This window comes from Haliaeetus leucocephalus, unplaced genomic scaffold, assembly GCF_000737465.1.
Source record: "Haliaeetus leucocephalus isolate CR32 unplaced genomic scaffold, Haliaeetus_leucocephalus-4.0 Scaffold932, whole genome shotgun sequence".
Taxonomy (NCBI): domain Eukaryota; kingdom Metazoa; phylum Chordata; class Aves; order Accipitriformes; family Accipitridae; genus Haliaeetus; species Haliaeetus leucocephalus.
The window spans coordinates 12037836-12058193 of NW_010973368.1; the positions used below are offsets into that span (position 1 = coordinate 12037836).

Consider the following 20358-nt stretch of genomic DNA (forward strand, 5'->3'; position numbering starts at 1 on the left):
TCTTTTCCTACCTCCTTCCTTTTGGGGGAAGAGCAGGGAACTGAATGGGCTGAACAGAACTAAGATACAGCATATTTTTCGCAGGCAACCATAAAGGGGAATAAAAAAAGTAGAAAGAGCCCTGCAGTTCTTTCTCCTTCATATTCCTTATCTGCTCTGTATACCCTGGTTCTCACCTCCATCCTAAAACTAGTAAGAGGAAAGAAACAACATGCTCCTGCTAGATGATGACTAGAGCTGATATTATTTATGTGTTAAGCAGAGGAGATGAAAACTTGCAAGTAGTGAGGGGGTGGATAGGACAAGATTTCTTTGTGGGTTGTTGGAAGAGTCAAATTGCCAGGCAAAAGAACAGGCAGCTATGAAGGGCAGATGATCTGCACTAGAGTCCAAAGTAAGTTGGTAACTTGAAATTTTGGAAAGTAGTACATGATGTCTTACAGACACATGCTCTGGAGAGCAGGAGCATTTTTAAGAAAAAAAAAAAAAAGCAAAGGAGAGAGAGGAGGCAGAAAAAGCACTCCCACGGTACCATGTTATATTAATTTTTGGTGTTATTTTTTAATTTCATCATCGTTTAGTGGGGTTGATTCAGGCCTGCTGAATATATGGCCCATGCTGCTGTCTACTGAGCACTAGCCAGCCTGTATCGAGAGGACAATGTGCGTGGGTGAGGAAGGGGGGTCAAAGCCATTCAGTGGGCTTTAAATTACTGCTTCACAATCTAGCTTCAGGAGACCTGCCTCATATGGGAGAGCGATGGCAGGGAGGGAAAAACATGCTTTTTCTACACGACTTTACCTCTGAACCTTACAAATGAGGCAAGCAGCAAGCGAACAAACACCAACTAACTAATTCTGCTCACTTTATACTGCAAGGAATCAAATAAAGGAATGAATTAAAGCACAAGCCCCACAATGAAATTTGCTACAAAGCACAAACAGTTCATAGCAGCTGTTTGAGGTTATGGGCCCTTGCAGCCTGCTATCTATGGTAATTCTTATACTCTTCCTTCTACCCTCTAAGATAGTATTTGTAGCCTGTACCAGGGAAAGGGAGGGGTGGGTAAAAAAAGGGGGGAGTCAGCAAGGCAGTGATTTTCTCAAGAAAAATAATGAACGCAGCTGGCAGGAGAAACTTCTTGCACAAGTTCAGGGCAAGAGGCTAACTTTGCTAGAACTATTAGCATTTCCCAGGAATGCATGTTTACTGTAGCGAGGTGTTTAAAGTAAGAAAGCTCAATAAAAGGCAAAGTAAAAGCTGATAGGGAGGGGTTTTGTTCCACATTCCAAGTAGACTACTTCAGCGCATTTGTTTCAGGAAGGTTTTAACATCCCTGACACTCTGGCAATGAAACTTACACTCCCACAGTGTTGCCTACATATTGGGGGGTGCATGTGCAATATTCATAACCAACTAGAAGCACTAAGGAAAAGCCCATGTACATACTGAATGGGAATGCCAGTCCATTCTTCTCTATAAGCTGCAAGGTATCTTCTCCACAGGCACTTGTCAGCTCCATAAAGGGCGGTGAACAGATCCTCTCATCTGCAAGACAAAAAAAGAGACTCAAATGGAGATGAGGGGTTTAGCTTCTCAGCTGCATCATTACCAGCTCTCTCCATACTAACTGCTTCGTGATAGTCAGCTTTACTTTAACAGTTGATATTAAAGCACCGGAAAGATTATGAGCCAGGCCTGAATTTGGGTTTCTGGAAACATTTCAGAAGATGAAAGGCCCAATTTTCAGATATCTAAATGGAAATATAAATCCCACATTTTCACAGGCAGCAAAAATGATCACCCGCTTAGGAATATGCAGCTGCACAAGACTTAGCCAGTGAGGTGAAAAGCAATTGTGACCTTAGCTCTTAACATTATGCCTTCAAGCATCATTTTCTAAAGAATTTTACAAAAAACTGAACGGTTAGCAAGTATGGCTGGAGTAGGCAGTCTCACAAAGCCATCATTACTGTAGGGCCCCTCAGGTGGCAGGTTCCAGTGTGGATTTACTTCAGCCAGGGTGCCAGCCATGTAACACATCCCACTGTCTATTGTGACCTCTCTGCCATGAAAACAGCGCTCACTCGGTCTGGCAAAGCCAGTCAGAGCACTGCTGAGACACCTTGGCAAGACTGCTCAGTGGACTTTGGTTAAAGAGAAAAAACACCAGAGAACCAAGGTAAAATTTAACAGAGCAGGTCTGCTCCAGAGTGCTTGTGCTTGTTCACACCGGGTTGCGGGAAGGCTGGAATCAAAACCGAGCCCTCTTAGTGACTCAGTGGGTTGAATTGCTCTAGGATTCATGTTGTGTTCACTGTAGGAGAACTTTGATTCTCCTAGGAATACAGCAGGAAAGGGGGAAAGCGCTATAGGACTCGAAGTACTTGAGCATAAATCTCCACTGCTCAAGAAGGCTGGGTTGCAATTTCAAGTGCAAAGAGAACACTGGCTTCAGCCATGGCTCTGGGACAGGTCAGCAGGCCCAAACACTTTCAGACAAAAGCTGTGTGCACATTGACAAAGTCAAGGCAAGAACATCACTCAAGCAAGAGCAACTATCCAACTTAACTCCTCAGTGAGCACAGTCTTAAAAGTACTGCCTCCATGGAGTTTTAGGTGTGGCCAGGTTAACTTTGGAGTCACAAATGAGTTATAACTTGAGTTTGCTGTGCAGTACTGAACTGCAATTCAGAACAGGTCTGCCTAAACTCAATTCTAAGAATTATTTCAAGAGAAACAGCATGACATCTTCCTCCAAGAAGCAACTGGAGACCACAAATTGTGGGAGCAGCTGTATCTGGCAAACTCAAGCCACAAGTTTCTATCAACCAGCAACTTGTCTTGAAAATAAGCAAAATGTGACTGTTATTACCATCCACATCTATCCCAGTGAGCACAGAGAATCCAAACAGGTGGAGGCTATGCTGCGCAGATGGTGCAGAAACTGAAAAGTACATGTAAACTAAAACCCCAGCAAAACTAACTATATACTACTATGAGAGTGCCATGCATCCTGAAACCACTTTATAAGCATTGTTTACATTAATGCTTTTTACTTCATTATAAGTATACATTTATGAATGTTCCCTCACACAGAAGAAAAAATTGAATTACTGAAAATAACAGACACGCAAAACTCTCTCTATTTTGGTATATGTATCTCAATACATGCTTCAACGCTCCAAGAATATCTGAGAACTCTGGCCATTAGCAATACTGTTGCTACAAGAAGTTTTCTGTGAAAAGAAAAGACTATTTTCCTACATCCTAAAAGGAGCAGAAAGATTGATGCTTTGAGGTCAACCTCTACAAAGCTAAACAAAACATCCCAGACTTCAAAGCTTTCAGTTCACTGCTATGAAAACAGAAAGAAGCATCCAAAAGTGACAGGTACTGTAATATTTACAAGTCTTTGCCAGAGTGAAAAGTTCCTTAGTTGGATGAATTTAAGGAATCAGATTTGGTTTACAGATACTTGGGGAACAACTTTGGCTTGGCAGCTCTCCCACCCATATGCTTAATGCTCACAAATAACTTTGCCTTCAGAGTGCAGATGCAGAGGGATGTATGGTTCCATCTCACTTCCCTCCATTTCTCTCCCATGCCAACAGAAATGGGACACAGGGAGGATTCAGCATTCCTGCCAATTACATGACACTTGCATGGGGAGATGAAGGAAGGGGCAAACAATAATTTCTTTGACTTTGTACTTAGGAAAGACCACCTGGATCAACAAAAAGTAGCAGAGAAGACTCTTAGCATCTCAAAGTGCTCCTGCTGACTTTGCACGGCAGTTGCATTTTCTCCACGAAGAATGCAATTCTAGCCCATGGAAGCCCCTAAAACAGACCACCAATTCACAGCCAGACCTGAGGACAAACAAACCCTCGCTCACCACAAGATTTCAGTATGGTCTACAGCTAGAAAGCTGCTGCTCTGAGTTTAATTGCACACACTGTGATTCTGAAGGTAGCTGTAGGTTTAAAAAAAGTACTCCAGCTGCCAGCAATGATCCTCTCCTTCCCAGGGTGGCAAACACATGCTGAAGCTTTCTCTCATCACCAAGCTCCTGCTATCAGAGTGACAGCATTCTCAGCACACCCTCTCTGCACTGAGGTCCAGGACAGACGTAATTCAATGGTTGAGAGTCAATCTCAATACTTTTACATCAGCATAGAACTACACCATACAATCTACAAAGTGCAACAAACACCTAGCGGTACATTGAACCCTCTCCTCTCCTCCTGCTGAGGTAAGCTGCTTTAGCAGGTCTTACTGAGCTGTGGTCAGGCGCTGGACCCTCAGCCACCATCACTGCTTCTTTGCAAACCAGTAGTGACCAATCACTGTGGGAAATCATTGCCGAAAAAGACAACAATAAATATACAAACAAATAAACATAACAGTCTAGAGGTGAGAATGGGTGACACAAGTCTGGCCGCACTGCTGACCCTTTGTATTGATACTACAGCCTAACCCTCCTGTGTAAAACCAAGCAATATTCTCATTTGCATCAGAGAGCCCTAGTGTGGGTGAAGCACTTCTATAAAAGCAGTCTGAGAACTACTAAAGTATGAGGTCACAGCCATGGCATGCCTCCTATGGAGCTGCATTAGCCATGCACCGCTAGCAGAAGTGATTCTGTATGTGTGTCAGGACACCAAGCTGATACAACCCAGAACCCACGCAAGGAGCTGACGCTGTTGCTCTTCTACCATCAGTATTCACTCTGAGCTGTGCATTGGGGTGCTGCTGACTGGAAGAGACTTCTTCTAAAACAGCAAGTTTGGAAAAGGCTCTGCCTCATCTTGCTACAAGTGCTCTTAGTTCCCAAGAGATTATTACAAATGCAATTTCTATGCTTTCCACTTTGGATCTGAAACTAAAACTCAGGCACTTCATCACTCCCTTTGGGGTACCTGCACTGAATCACATGATAAACAGATAACCATAATTATTAACCCTATCTTCATGCAGCCTTTACTGAACCGAAGATATCAGCAGGAAAAATCTCTCCATAAGTCAAAGGACTGCCATGATATAAGAGGCTGTACATTTTTATAGGGCACACTTAGAAAAAGAAATACCTCTAAGTGCCTAATAGTCTCTCAGAGACCTGCCTTTGAAATACAGCCAGGACTCCAGGTGGATCATGTCAGGTCCAGAACTGCCAACTTAACAGCAACAAGGAAAGACTCTTCAGATCGGGAGAGGGTTCAGCTCTCACTTCAGACAAGTACCAAAAGTATCTGTAGCATTTTTGTTGTTAGAAACAACACATCATAATTAAATTTAAAAGTCAAAATCCTGTCACTGTGTTCCTCCCCCATCTTTGTCCTCATTTTTATTGTATGCCTTGGCACAAATTTTGTGGTGTCTGCTTTCTATATTTTCCTTAAATTATTCTCCCTTTTCTTCAAGATTATCTGATCTCATAGGGAGCTCCCTCTCTCCTCTTTTTTACTTTCTGCATTTTTTATCACCCCCATGCCCGTTTCTTCTCCTTGCCAGTCTTTTGTTTCAACTGTCATTTCTGTTCTTCCACTGCTACCTCCAGTTTATCCCTCCATCACCTTTGACTGGAGATCACAGCTGGGATCACGTTCATTGCAAATGCAGGGGGAGCGTTTGCAGTGGGACCTCGGAAGACATCAGGGAAGCTGGCACTAACAGGTCGCGGGGTGACAGGCAGTAATCACCTTCCTCCGCACAGCATTGGGGCAGTCAGCTCTGGTATGTCCTGCGCTGGGGTGAGCTTTGTCACAGCATTGCTCCTTTCCCATGGAGCAACAACATTCTTATGAAGGTGGAAAAAATGACTGATGAAGGCCAGTTTACAGGATGAGTAACACAGCTAACCAACAAGAGAGAGGTGAAAGAGTGCTCAAACCAGGGTGTTGGTGCCAAGGGAGGGATTATTCCAGATGAAGTTCAACAATAGTGACAGGACCAATAGGATGTGAAGATGGGGAAAATGCAGACTAAATACTGGCTGGGGAAAAAAGTTTTCTGGTACAGAACTGGTGGAAATCTTTATGCGTGGGACTTGCTTTAGTAAGAGTTGTAGAGCAGTGCTCCTCTACCCAGGGCCTGTGCACCACTGGTGGCCCACAGACAGAGTGCCAGTTACAGGACACCCAAACTCCCGACAGGAAGAAGCCACAAGAAACCCAACACTGAACACACACTCCCATTCAGCAGGCAGACAAAATAGATCGAGGAAAAATAAGACTAATACATAGCTGGTCCCAGTTGAAGCAAACCTTCCGTGATAGTAAATGCAAACCACTGTGACAGGGCTGTACAAGACAATCCCTGGATGGTTTTCAATGAAGGTATAAGGTCCTTGCACTATAAAAATTTAAGAAGTACTGACACAAAGGACAGCTGTGGATCACTGTGGGGAAAAATTAAACTTAAGAACAGAAGAACCATAAAACATTTTGCTATTCAGGTTTCTTTGGTCTTTATGATTTTGGAGAGGTAAGACAACAAATAATAAATTGCAGATCCAATGCTCTGCATTCATAGATCAACAAACTGCATCTCCTTGTCTTCAGAAAAGGAGTTTAAAATGAGAGTTCATGGTCATCTGTGAGGATAGCTCAAAACCTGTGGCTTGAGCCAAAAATAAAAAGCTGCTTCTGAAAAGTGCTGGTCTCTGCTGTAAACACCCTTAAGATAAGGAGAAAAATATCCATGTCAAAATCAGGACTGGCTCAGGTCAGTCATCATCCAACATTCATGGAGCAAATGTTAAGCCTTAAGCTATCTGAAAGACTTACAGCAGACCATATCAAACTCTAAACTTCCTACTTTGTTGAGAAAAGCCACTCTCTAACAGAATAGTTGGCTCTGTGATTTGAAAATGCTTAAATCTCTTTAAAAATAAATATATTTTCAGTAAACTGTGCTTCACTAGCTTCCACCAGCTTGCATTGCTGCACTCTGCTCCTGGGGGGATAGAGAGGATGCACAGCCAGGGCAACGTCTTTTTCTCCTAATACAATAAGCAGAGGAAATCTGAACTTCCAGCTCACCCCTGCCTCCTAAGTTTGTTTTCAACCCCAAAAAAATGACCAACCACACAGAGAAGCTGGCAGGTTCTTTTTTTAGCATGCAGCTTAACCTGACCTTGAAGGTATCTTAATTTAAATCACTACATGACTAGAGTTTTTTGCCCTTCAGAATCTCTTTAATCACAGTAAACTTACCATAGCTTTGGACTGTCACTTCTGCTAAGGTCAGAAGTTGGTACGTCAAGGAGTCAGCCAAGCTAAGTCAACCCACAACTTCACAGCAGCCCAGTCTCTATCATCTGGAAGAACCCCTTCCTCACTTGTTCCTCTAGTAGATAATTTTTCAGTTGAAGCTTCATAAACCCCACAACTTTATTCATAAAACCCACAACTTTACAGAGCATTCAGTCGTGTTTATTTTAGCACTTCTGAGCTGTATTAAAAATACTCTCAAGTTGTTTTACTTTCCCCTCAGACATATGTGTGCATGAGGAATATTGGCAGAGCAGATTTTAGTTCAAACGTATGTCAATCTCTACTCATCACTGAAAAATCAACCCATATCTGAATACCCTTGTGTTTGCATCTTACTCAAGTCTGTGAAGCGAAAATTCCAGTTCTCATGATAAAGCAGCTGTATTTGGGGAACATTTGGCAGCATGTTCCAAAGACACAAGAGGGCAGAGCAGACTCAGCTTTGAGGGCACAATTTTAACCTTACCCTAGCTTGACATACAATGAATTGTGCACTGAATATCTATGTTAAATGGAACATCTGCAGGGCAGCAGCCTTAATTTCCAATAAAGTAGTGATTTTGAAGCATCTGGGCAGTGAGTGAGGAAATCTCACAACTGAATATAAATAAGAATCTATTCAAAAAATTCCTAATAACTTGCCATCTCCATGCAATTTAGAAGTGCTAATTATGGTTTTTGAACATGATGAAATCAACTTAGATTGAAGAGTAATGATAAAAGATAAAGAAGGAACAAAGGCAAAAGTCAAAGTAAAGCCAACCTGACGGGAGTTTTTTCTCCCAGCTGAACTCTTCTTCAGAGATAACCATTTCACAAAGCTATGGTCTGTACAGGATCCTCCCTTACCTTTTAGATCTAGACTTTCATCTTATGCCCACCTTCTGCAGTGAGCAGGATGCTCCTTTCTGATTCCCAAGAAAGGAATTCACCTCATCTCTTGGGTGCTCAGGCTGAAAGAGGCAGGTTTTGCAAACAAGCATTCAGCTTACTCGTGGTGATGGAGCCTCATGGGTACCTGGCAGTAGAGGAATACAGCTACAGACATCTCTCCAGTTAAAATAGACCTGTGGTGAAACGCATTCATTGACACAGCCTGAAAAAGTGAGCTCATGGAAGTTAAAAGGTGAAAGATTATCTCATTCAGGAGACAGAGTAAAGACTGGGAGATGTGTGTTCATCATCAAACAGCCTCATTTTTCAGTAGGTAGGAGCAGTTACCCACCACCTTACAAATGCAAAGGACAGGAAACTTTGCAGTTGAATTTAAAAAAAAACCCAAGCAGAACTCTCCCTCTGCCAATTATTAAAACACATGGCTTCAGCAGTTTGAAAAACGCAGCATTTTGGCTATGTTTATACCCTTACTGTACACAAAAACTAAAGCCTATTTCCTGCAGTTCAACAGGATTACCCAAGAGACTGGACTATCTACCAACTTCGATTCATCCTCCTCCACTGTCTTTCAGGTTTCCCAGTAGCATCACATGCAAAGGCTTTTAAGGAGGCACTCTGGCATGCCTGACCACAGAAAAAAGAGGCAAATGGACAAACTTTCCAGGAGAAGGAAAAAAAACCTTCTGGTGCTTCTTAGACTCTGTGTAAAGAAGAATGTTAGGCAAAACTCTCTGATAAGTAATGATGAAGGGTGAGGAAAACCTGCTAGAATGGTTTTTGTTGAAACAGTAACATTTATGTTCCTGAAACTGTACCAGAACTTGGGGAATCATTTTATAGGCTGGAATGTTTCCAGCATGACAGAAAGAAAGTAAGCAATTTTCATCATCAAGGAAAAAAATGAAAGAGATTGTTTGGCAAGCTCAGAAAAGACTTTATCTGCATTTTTAACCCAATAATGTTCTACTCAGGACCCTGGCATTGAAAGTATTGATATCTCTGAAACCACAAAGGCATTTCCAGAAGAGAGACAATACAAAATCTGCTCTGTGTGTCTGCTCTATATTAACATGCAAACATCAGGTTCAGCGTGAATACCCAAATGCTGATTAAAGCCAACTCAACTGTCTCTAAACAGTAATTTGTTTCTGCTGTTTCCTATGCTTACCCATATACGTTGGATATAGGAATGATAGTCAGAATTGCCATTCTGAAGCAACATAAGTCTCTGATTTTAGTACTCTTACCAACATGGACTATCGTAGTACACAGAATGATAAATGAGTCTCAGAACCAAGAACCAGTTTCCAAATACGACTCCTTCCTCTGAAATACATGTAATGGTCCACATGCAGCTTATTTCATGTTCCCTCTCTCAAATACCAAGCTAAGAAACTACTTAGACTAGTACAAAACAACTTCCAAACTAAATTCCCATCTGCAAACTACACACTTCCAGGACAGGAGCCAGTGGGATGCTGGTTTGCATCTCCCTGGCCTAGATGGTGGGTGAAAGCAACAGTACTTCCCTGTATAAACACACACAGCTTGAAAATGGCCAAGGAGCACCAGATTTGGTGCAATTATATTGTTATACACTATGTGTTGGAGCTTGAAGGAAAGATGTGAGCACCAGGGCCCTCATGCGCTTGAGCAGATAATGTAACACCAAGGTTCCTCATAACCAACTGATGCACATGAGACATTCACAGCAGAGCACCAGTTTGCTCCATGCACTGGGATGCCAGTCATACCCAGGAATCCAAGGTGAGCCTTGAAGGCCCAATGCTGAACTCCTTACTGATTTTATATGCATGTAACTCTACTGACTTAAGTGAGTTACTTCCCCTCAGTTGAAGAATCAGTCTCTCTATGTCTTACACAGCGTACATTGTCTAATAAAAAAGAAAAACACCAGTGAGTATATTTATAGCAGGGGGCATGATGACAGACATGACACAGGCAGCTTTTTCTTGTCCATGACAGAGTTCATTTGCAGACATTTGAGTATCCAGAAGAGTAGTCTACTGAAGCTCTTTATAGCTCTAATCTAACAGGGTTGATGGCCCTTAACCAGATCAGTTTAATGAGCTTTTGGAAGCTAAATCCTGGGAGAGACTACACAATACATGGCCTACGCTTTCAGTAAATACCACTTCCAATCTATACATGCTGGGTCAGAGGCAAAGCAGCAGCCCACAAGGAGGGCAAAAAAGTGGCAAAACTCCCTCTGAGGTAGAGAGGCATCTCAGGGACATGCTGGAAGGGGCTCTGACAGTATCAGCCAATGCCCAGATAAAGCCTTCACAGTACAGCAAGACTCCTGCAGCAGCTGTGCCCCAGCTTGAACCAGGGAGGAACAGGGCTTTAGGCTCCTGTTCCAGACTATGCCACCAACGACAGGGGAAATGTGAGTAACTACCTGCCTTTTATTACTTTACCAACCCACGTGTATGTGAACACAAAGTGAAGTGCAAGAGATTACACGTAGATCTATAAAACAGAGAAAGATCGTGGGATAACACTGAATAAATAAATAGGAGAGGCATATCGCTGCCACTGCACTGCTGAGCAAGGCTGACAGCAAGCCTTGTGGCTGAGCATCTCTAGTCAGCTATGTTGTAGGTCCACCTCTGTGCTGTGAGGTCAAAAGGATTTTCCAGAGACTTGGTGACCGTTGGTTTCATTATGTAAAGCAGCTTCCCAGGACACAACTATATAATAGCAATGCATTTCTTACTGCATCAGGGATGAAACATAAGAACATGGTATTCCAATAACAGTGGAACGAACTGTTTAGTCTGAAACAAATATATGTTTAAACAAGGACAGAGAAACCTAAGCAGAGACTTAAATAACTTAAATATGCAAATCATCATCGGTCCCAAGTTTACATGTAACATGTGGGAAACAAGAAGGTAATGCCCTACCCTAACGCTGTCATTGCACAGGTTAGCAAACTTCTTTAACATACAGGGGACTTTTACCTTCTACACCGCTCTTGTTCAGAGCTCGCACTTTGTGGTGTGGAAGGAACAACACCAGATGAATAAGTTTTTTTATTAAGAAACATTTTGAATTTTCAGATGAAAAGCTTAAGGAAGACCTCTAGACAATCCTGAAACACTTAGGAAAAATGTAACTGTTGAACACTCATTCTGGCTTTGAAGGATTCTGCTCTGCACTTCTTTACGACGGCTTAACTGGAACACGGTACACCAACCAAGGCTGCTCCCTACTACAGGGACTGGTGTGATTTGATGATTTTTCCACAGTGGGGTTGATAGAGCCTACTCTGAAACCAACGAGAAGAAATAACTTCTGAGACAAACAAGCTGTGTGTATTTTAAACACCAGAAAGAAAAAAAGCAAAGACCCATCTATGTGGGAAGGCTTTGTTGGTGTATCTTTTTCTGTTATTTTAGTACCACTGCAGCAAAGGAATGCACACACACCACTTTGTTTACATTGGATTAGTTTCTTCCGTTAAAAAGTCTTCAGACAGCCCTGTACGTTTTTTTCCCTAAACAACTCCAAAACACTCTGGGTAGATTTTGCAGGGAACAGCATTCCCACACTGGATCCCAGGCGATCAAAACGCTGTGCAACACCTGTGAGAAGCTATTGGGAGGCAAGGACCAGCAGTCCTTACCTGCTACCCTGAAGCTGTGTTGTTTTAGGGAGCTGACACTACTTCCACAGTGCTGACGTGCTGCAAGGAGGAAATTCTGTGCACCAGGATTCTGGCTGGCACCATGATGAAAAGGCAGTGGCCACTGAATTGGAAGGGGCATACGTCCAAGCTTGCTATTTCTGTGGATGTCACCTGCTAAGATGGCAACCCTCTAGCAGCATCCAGAACAAAGTGGTTTCTACTTCTATCTTCTCTTGCACTGTGAGGCTGGGTCTTTGGCACCATCTTTGGTGCAATCGATGCATGAGTCTCTGGTTTGATGCTGGGCATGTCAAGCAGCTACCAGCAGCCAAAAGCCTCTTATTCCCTGAAAACATCAATGCTTCAAAGCAGCAAGTCCAGCATCTGATCTCTTCCAATAACACTTGGGCAGGAGGGAGACAGCAATAAAAAGGCACCAGTACGAAGGACAACTCCACCAGAGCAGAGTCCCTGACTGATGTGCCAGCACACATGGCAGCACCAGGAGCCAGGCATCCCGTGACAGCAGCCTCCTGAGTGCGGCTGTAAGCTCCCAGAAGCCATGTACCAACGGATAACCGTGACAGAAGGGGGAATTCATCTCACCTAACTCCAGCCAACTTGCCTATGCGAGCTGTCTGTGTAACAGCGTAGTCAGTGGAAAGAGGCACATTTGGATGGTGATTTACCTTATACATTCTATAGCTTAAGATGAATCACTTCTGGACATACTTAACTCCACCCACTGACTGCAGAGAAACGTAGGCTCCTAGTACTGAATACACATGCAACTTTTAGCTAGATAGTGTCAGGTGCAATGAACTGCCCTTTGCTGCCAGACAGTTACCTTCACAAGAACTGTTGCTGCAAAGTAATCTTCCTGTTTTCCTGAAATGTGCATTCCCGTCTTGCAGGGGACAATGCTGACCTGTATAGTCTGAATACACAAAGAAATACATATCATTTCCTGGCTTCAGTTACTACACTGACTCCTAATACATGAACCTGCTACCACCTCCAGTCAAAGAAGCACGACAGCAAGGGTGGAAAAGAGGTCTACATACAGAAGCTCCCTGAAGGAAAGCCCAGGACGGAAAGAGAGCTTGTGGCTGATTTCCTCAGTTTATATCTAGCAACACTGGCCAGGACAAATAGTCTCCTGAATCATATTCTCCACTTTGGCAAAGATTAGCTCCCAAATAAACTTACTAGTATAATGTTATTTGTTTAAAAGCGAGTGCAAATATTACCCTGGTCCACCTGACTGTAGGTATGTCTCTGGTTTTGTCTTGGGCTCCTCAGCACAGACTTGCTGCTGCTTATTGAATCTTTGGCTTGTAAAATTGTATTAGCTGTGGATTACACCTCCTGCTCTTGCCTAACTGATTGGTATGGACTCACGCAGTGAGGGCAATCTTTTCTCTGTGGATCTCTTTGTACTGCATTGGGCTGGAGGAGTTGTGCTGGCCTCTCCCAAGTAGTTCCCATCTGCTGACACAAGGAACAAAAGTATGGAGGTATACTTCTTTTCTTTTTTCATTGGTATATCCATTTAAGACTTGGTATAATGGCTGTCTCTGTGATGCCTAAAAACTGATTAGTCAGGATTTAAGGTGCATAAGAGGTGCTTTCCCTGAAAATTAAAACATTCTAAAAATTGCTATACTTCCTCCATACAATCACCATGTCTTTATTTATCTCTTCTTTATCCCCTCCCTTTTATGAATGCAGCAAAACATTCACTGTCTAGGCCCCCTCATCCTGGGGGTCCTTTAGGTAAAGGACTGCCCCCGGGTCTTCACGCACATTGCTGGTTGTCCTTTTTGCCCACCCCAGAGTCCCACCTACTCTTCTAACTGATGACTCAGCCCTGTCACCATCTCTGACCTTCCCCTTCCCACCTACACTGCCATCTTGTCAAAAGCTTTCTCAAGGATAAACTCCTTCCATGACACTTCTAAAACCAGGTCCTTCCTCAAGCCCCCTCTGCCAAAACTCAAGCTTATACAATCACTTTTTTCCTTTCCCTGGGTGGCTGGATCCTTTTTACGTCTTTCCTCGTTAATCCATCTAACAAATTGAAAGTTGTAAATAAATGCCTTACATTTAATTGTCTTCTCAGTTAAGTATATATGAAAAAGCCAAGTAATACCTCAAGAGGAAGAAGCCTCAAGTATCATGAAGGAATTGAAGAAAACTGAGCTACAGCATAGCTGCAGACTGGATCATTAAGACAACAGGCGCTGAGTGGGTGCAGGGAGCTGCATAGAAAGCCCTTTGAACTCCTGGTCAACTGTCCACAATTCCCCAGATGTACTGCACCTATGCCAAGAAATACAGAGAATGCAGATTCCTACAAGGCCAGACTATATTATAACCTCCCCTTAGCTACTCGGCACAAAGCAGGCTGGGAGCCCTATGAGTTTGTAATGAAATGACAAAGGTTTCCCCTTTCACAACAGCCAGTGACAGGATGCATAACAGTAACTGAGAGATGGACCCTCTGGAAGATGCCTTGAGCTACACAGACACATCCATTTAGAAAACACCACCATACTTTGCAGCTCAGAGTATCTGATCAGTGAAGAGGAAAATTTCCCTTCTGTTCAGTTTCAATTCCCAGTTTTCACCAGATTCTTTCCCAAAGGAAAAGGAACATCCCATGTCTTCACTTTGAGAAGTAAATAGCTGCAAAGACTTAAGAATACTTCATTCGCACCTGCTGACTATCTTCCAACCCACTTTTTGGTGGGTGACAATGCTGCAAAGGTTGTGTTGAAATCCTATGCTCTACATATGATCCATCCCGCACAAAAGAATTTAGAAGTTACTAACAGGATAAGTAAAATCACAGGCTAAACTCTATTCTTAATTATGTTGTAATCAAAGCATTAAAGACTACCCAGTCAGAAGAATGCTGGGTTCATACCATACCAGTTGTAGGATCTGAACTCTGCTGTGTAGGTGGATTACTAAGTTATGGAAAGAGCTAAATTCTTGGCTAATTTTCAAGAAGAGAAACATTGCTAAGCTCAACAAGCTAGACAGCTCTCAGCATGACCCATCATGGTTTGTATAAAACATCTTTGATTTAGTAGACATGCTATTTCCTTTTCGTCTGATCTATTTAATGACCTTTTTCCAGGCTTCAGGAATCTGGGTACTCATTTTCTTTTTGATAGGCTGAAAATGCTGTAACAAAGTCAGGGCGACAGAAGACATTCAGAGACATAGCATTTCCAAAATGAGGACCGTATCCGTAGGTCTGGGAAAGCTAAATACTTCAAGGGCAATTAGCAGATTTCTGAGACATGTGGTCATGTCTTTCAGTCAAAACTTTACTAATCTACTTCCTAGCAGATGAAAAGAATTAGCTTTTATTTGTAACAATTAAAAAAACCCCACAGAATAAATACTAAGATTAAACTTTTCAACTAGCTGAAGTGCAGATGAAAGAATGCTCATAGAAAATCCAGGCTTCTGTCACTGATGTACGCTTCATTTATACAAACTTTTTCAAATACACAGTTTCACATGCATCAAAGATTCTTCCAGCATCCCTGGTCTATCCAATGGGGGTTTCATTTTACTGCCAGGGAAGCTGAAGCAGACCCTCAGTGAACTGACCAAAGCAATGATGGGTTTCAGCAGCAGGCTCCAGCTCAGGATGTACTGGCAATTCTCCTCTCATACAGCACTGCTCATTTGGAAATCTTTCCCTTTTTACAAAGGTAATGCTCGTCACCACTCCATTTTACAGACAGTGAAAACAAGAGATAAAATCCTAGAAGGACTTCCCAAGAGACAGCCTGTGGACAGGGGTGGAACACATCCTCTTTTGTGCCTCACTGTCCTGCTTTCGGCTGGGATAGAGTTAACTGTCTTTCTAGTAGCTGGTACAGTGCTATATTTTGAGTTCAGTATGTGAAGAATGTTGATAACACTGATGTTTTCAGTTGTTGCTCAGTAGTGTTTAGACTATAGTCAAGGATTTTTCAGCTTCTCATGCTCAGCCAGGGCACAAGAAGTTGGCACAGGACACAGCCAGGGCACCTGACCCAAACTGGCCAACACTGTATTCCATACCATGGGACGTCCCATCTAGTTTAGGAACTGGGAAGTGGGGGCAGGGAATCGCCGCTCGGGGACTGGGTGGGTGTCGGTTGGTGGGTGGTGAGCAATTGGCCTGCGCATCATTTGTACATTCCAATCCTTTTATTACTACTGTTGGCATTTTATTAGTGTTATCATTATCATTATTAGTTTCTTCTTTTCTGTTCTATTAAACCGTTCTTATCTCAACCCACGAGTTTTACTTCTTTTCCCGATTTTCTCCCCCATCCCACTGGATGGGGGGGAGTGAGTGAGCGGCTGCGTGGTGCTTAGCTGCTGGCTGGGGTTAAACCACGACACTCACTCCATATGAACCAAGAACTTACCAGTTCCTGGGTCTGTCCCAAGTCACTAGCTGCTTGCAATGCAACAGTTGAATGATGTTTGTTGAGGCATTTAAATATGGAGAAAGGAAACAAATACTGAAGTAAAAAAGCGCTGTGGAAAAGGTTATAAAACTACGACCAGCACATACAGTATGAGCACTTTAGTTTATTCCAAGAATGCAGAACACGATCCCAAATAACATTAGGATTTGCAAAGATACATTACACAGACACGTAGCTCAAGCTTTATGTGAGATTTCCTCATGCGTCTGGAAGCCCAAATCCTTGTCCATTTGTTTGGTTTTAACTTTATATTCTTGTATTGCTGTGATTACTAAAGACTGCCTTTTTGGCCTTTGTACCCAGGGATGATTTCATGTAATTGTAATTGTGCCACCAGCACTGCGTAGGTATCCAAACATGCTCAGTTCTGTAGAGCCTCTCAAACACAATGGTCTGCATGTCAGCACTCAAAGCACTTCAAAAACAAGCAGGACACATGCTGTACAAACACATCAGTTTTCTAGGGTGGGGAAGCTGCTCTTCCTGACTTGAACTCATATTTGGAGAAGATGAGATTATGCAAACACAGGACTTCTGAGACCATGGATTTGCCCTGACAAGAACATTTTAGCTTTCCTTCCTCTTCCCTAAGGCCAGCACTGGCACCATTTGTTAGCAGAACCCGAGAACCACGTGTTAAGCAGCAAAGCTGAGTACATACAGCTTTTATAGGGAATTTCTTCATGTCGCCACAGAAAAGAGCAACAGAAGACATTAGACCACTGCAGACAGGGTGCCGTAAAATTCATCCCTGTGCTAAAAAGCAGGAGCAATGTACCTTCTGTTTTCATAGGGAACAGCCTTCAAAACCTGACCTCAACAGCTTCTGTCTGAGATACAACATGGAGGAGAACGCTACTGCTTCGCAATGCTGCTGAATTCAGATCAGCAAGACGGGGAAAGCACTTGGGAAGGAATGCTGTGTATGCCAAACAAGGATGTGCTAGCACCCTACCAGGACACCAACCCGGGCAGTACCAGCATTTATTTTGTTCCAGTAAGTCTAACTATTAGTCACATTTATGCACCAACTGCAGCAGCCAAATGCTGTCATTTGACATAGGAGACTCGTGCAGGCAATTCCAGAAACTCATTCATCCCGTGCCAAAATACAGCGCACTATCAGTTACAGAGGGGGATTGTCACTCCAAGAGTAGGGGCGATATTTTATTTCAAAAAATGTACCAGGAGTCAGAGGCAACACAGGACCTGAAAACAGGCAGGAATGTACCATGGCTCAGTCTGACAATGCACTTGTCCTTGGGAAACCCTTAGTTTTAGCAGAACAAGAGGAGGAAATGCCCTGAGCACTCCCTGCAACGTCTCCACAGGAAGAGGAATTGATGGTACTGTTGAACTGAGAAAGCTGGGGGGGGGAAATCTCTGTTCAGAACTAAAGAATCACAGCAGGTGCCAGCATTTTCCAGTCTTCAGGCATGCAACATCAACATTTCAAGCTTCTTGTCAAGTGTTTAACAATAAGTCTCTTTAGGTTCCTTAGGAATTGTCTGCACAGCATATAGCAGAGTACAAAGGCAGGAAACCGTTGGGAGATTTGGTGCTTTACTAAAAGGGGAAGCAGAGAACATGCCAAGTTTCTTGTGAAAAGAAGATGATCGCACATTGGGTAATGCTGCAAAGGGTGGCTACGATCCTGACGGTGGTTAGGCTATCAAAGCTTTTGAAAGTGCCAGGGAGCCACAACCAAGACAACAGGGTACCAGCAAAGAGCACATAGCAGTAAGCCTACCTTGCTCGTGTAAAAACCTGTCACTACTGCTTTTGATTTCGAAGACCACTTTCATACCAATACACAGAGGAGGGAGGTATCCTCTGTGCTTTGTTCATCTGAGAGCAATAGTTCAGGCTTCCAAGTAGGAACAGGCAGTTGTGAACAGAGAGAAGACAAAAGTTTAACAGGACTCATACCCTGCTGCTCCTTCTAAATGAGAAATCAGGGATATGATCTTGGTTCAGAGCACTTAATACAGTCATTACTGGACTTCTGGAGCTGCACCAACTAAATGCACCCTGTAGAACTAAACTCTTTTATTTTCTTCTGTTAGCCCTGTTTGGGGCACAAGGACAGAGACTTTACAGTACAGCAGACTCATGGAAGGTAAATATTAGCTCCAGGACTGACCGATGAGGAAACCACAAAACCAGAAAGGCCCCTTCCTTCCCAACAAGCCCTCATCGTTCACCTGCATTTTTCTGGTGTGAGGCTGGGGAAGAAGGCAAGCACCCACCCACAGTTCAGGAGAGGACAGGACACTTGTGATATTCACACTTAATTCAACCATAAGCTATCCATGACAGTACGGCAATTAGCATGTGGATCTGCCACTGGAATAACCAGTGGGAAACCAATGCAACCAACCTCGCAGAGGAGCAGGGGGCTTGATCCTCCTGTAGTGTCAGGACTGAATCCTACTGCAAAGGAAAGCAAAGGTAGGCTGCTTCCTAGATGGATGCAACCTCCTGGCCACAGAAAGTACACAAAGTGAGATCCTGAGAAGGATGGTACTGCCACGGCTTCTGCTGGCTAAAACAAAGAAGACATGTCTAAGCCAGGGCACACAGATGATATCTCAGCATCTTTTGAAACTAACTCTTCTACACTATGTGCTTTATTCAGTTGATATTCTTTGCCCATGAGGCTGAGCTAGATGCTTATTTGAATTTGCTTTTAAATCTGCAGGATGCCCCTGCTCTGTATACCATGAAACAGTAATTATGTTCATTTTGGCAATGGTTATTGGTCTGTTATTGAAATGAATACCCTGTCCTCAATGCCCGTTTCTTAAGTCTGCCTGAGTAAGAGATATTCTATAAATATACCCCTGTCAGCTAGCCAATACACTCATGTTATTTTCCGTAATATTGGTGTACTTTTATAGCTCTTCCCCTATAAATACTTCTCAAGTCTATCTCAGACAGGAAGAAATTCATTTTCTGTATGAAAAGCAAATAGTAGGATAGATGTTCATGTAGCACAGTCAAAAATGAAGCATTGCAAACACATCATTGCCAACTGGGCAGTTATCGTTTCTTCACTTGCAAGAGTTTGAGAGTTAGGTATGAATGAAGTTACAACCCTTTCCTCTCCCCTTTCTTTTTATCCTACTAGGCAGGAAAACCCAGAGAAGTCTCAGAGCCCATATTTAATAATATATCTTTCTAAGAACCAACTTAAGATTTTGAAAGGATTTTCATTTGCATCCCATTTCAAAAGCGCTTATATTCTGCAGCATGAGGCTAGTCATTATGTTCTGCCTAACATAAAGCTGCCAAAATCCAGGGTTAAACCGCATTCAGCCAAATTTCAGACCGCTTCTTCAGGAGAACACAGCCCAGGAGTGGTTCAAAAGCCAGCCCTTGGCATAAGGTGGGGTCCTCACAGGCAGCATCCCACCTCAGCCAGCAGGTACAACCTGCAGGCACCGGCACCAACATCTTTAAAATAACTTCATATGCATTTCATTCCAAATACTCATCAGAGAGGACTAGAAAAATGTCAGCTGGCTTTTTATTTCAATACCCATCTGCCTACAGTATGACCAATAGGAGGAACGAGACGGGATGAGACTTAAACACACCATGTGAACGAGGTTATGGGTTTCTAGTTCTCCTTATGCCCTTAGGCTTATCCTACTTCACACAAGAAGAGTGGTCTCTCCAAGAAACCAAAAAGATTCATCTAACTGGGACGAGGAAGGTGGTTTTGTCCCCCAGGATGAGACTTATCCTTTGCATTCCAGGTTTGCAGAGCCCTATGATGCTTTGAAAGGATGGAAACTCAGATGCATATTTGTAGTGATGGGGTATGTGTTCACACACTCTCATGGAAAGTTTTCCCCAGTATTGACTTTGTTTCTCTATATTTTTTTTCCCCTTTAGGTTTCCCACTTCCTTTTCTCCTTGGTCTTTGCCGGGGAGATCTTCAGCATCCCTTGCTCATTTGTTTTGCTTTTGGTTTTTTTTCCCAGCATCAGCACACTACCTGATCATAACAGGACAAATCATG

The 20358-nt window shown here is 43.0% G+C and overlaps 1 protein-coding gene across 2 annotated transcripts in view; it reads right to left on the reverse strand.

Annotated features, from left to right (window-relative positions):
* ITPK1 (inositol-tetrakisphosphate 1-kinase) overlaps positions 1-20358 on the reverse strand; it is a 158121-nt gene that overhangs the window by 22098 nt on the left and 115665 nt on the right. For both annotated transcript variants that reach the window (XM_010583869.1, XM_010583868.1), the window contains exon 5: positions 1450-1548. In XM_010583869.1, the coding sequence (XP_010582171.1) occupies positions 1450-1548 (99 nt within the window). The remainder of the gene's footprint in view (positions 1-1449; positions 1549-20358) is intronic.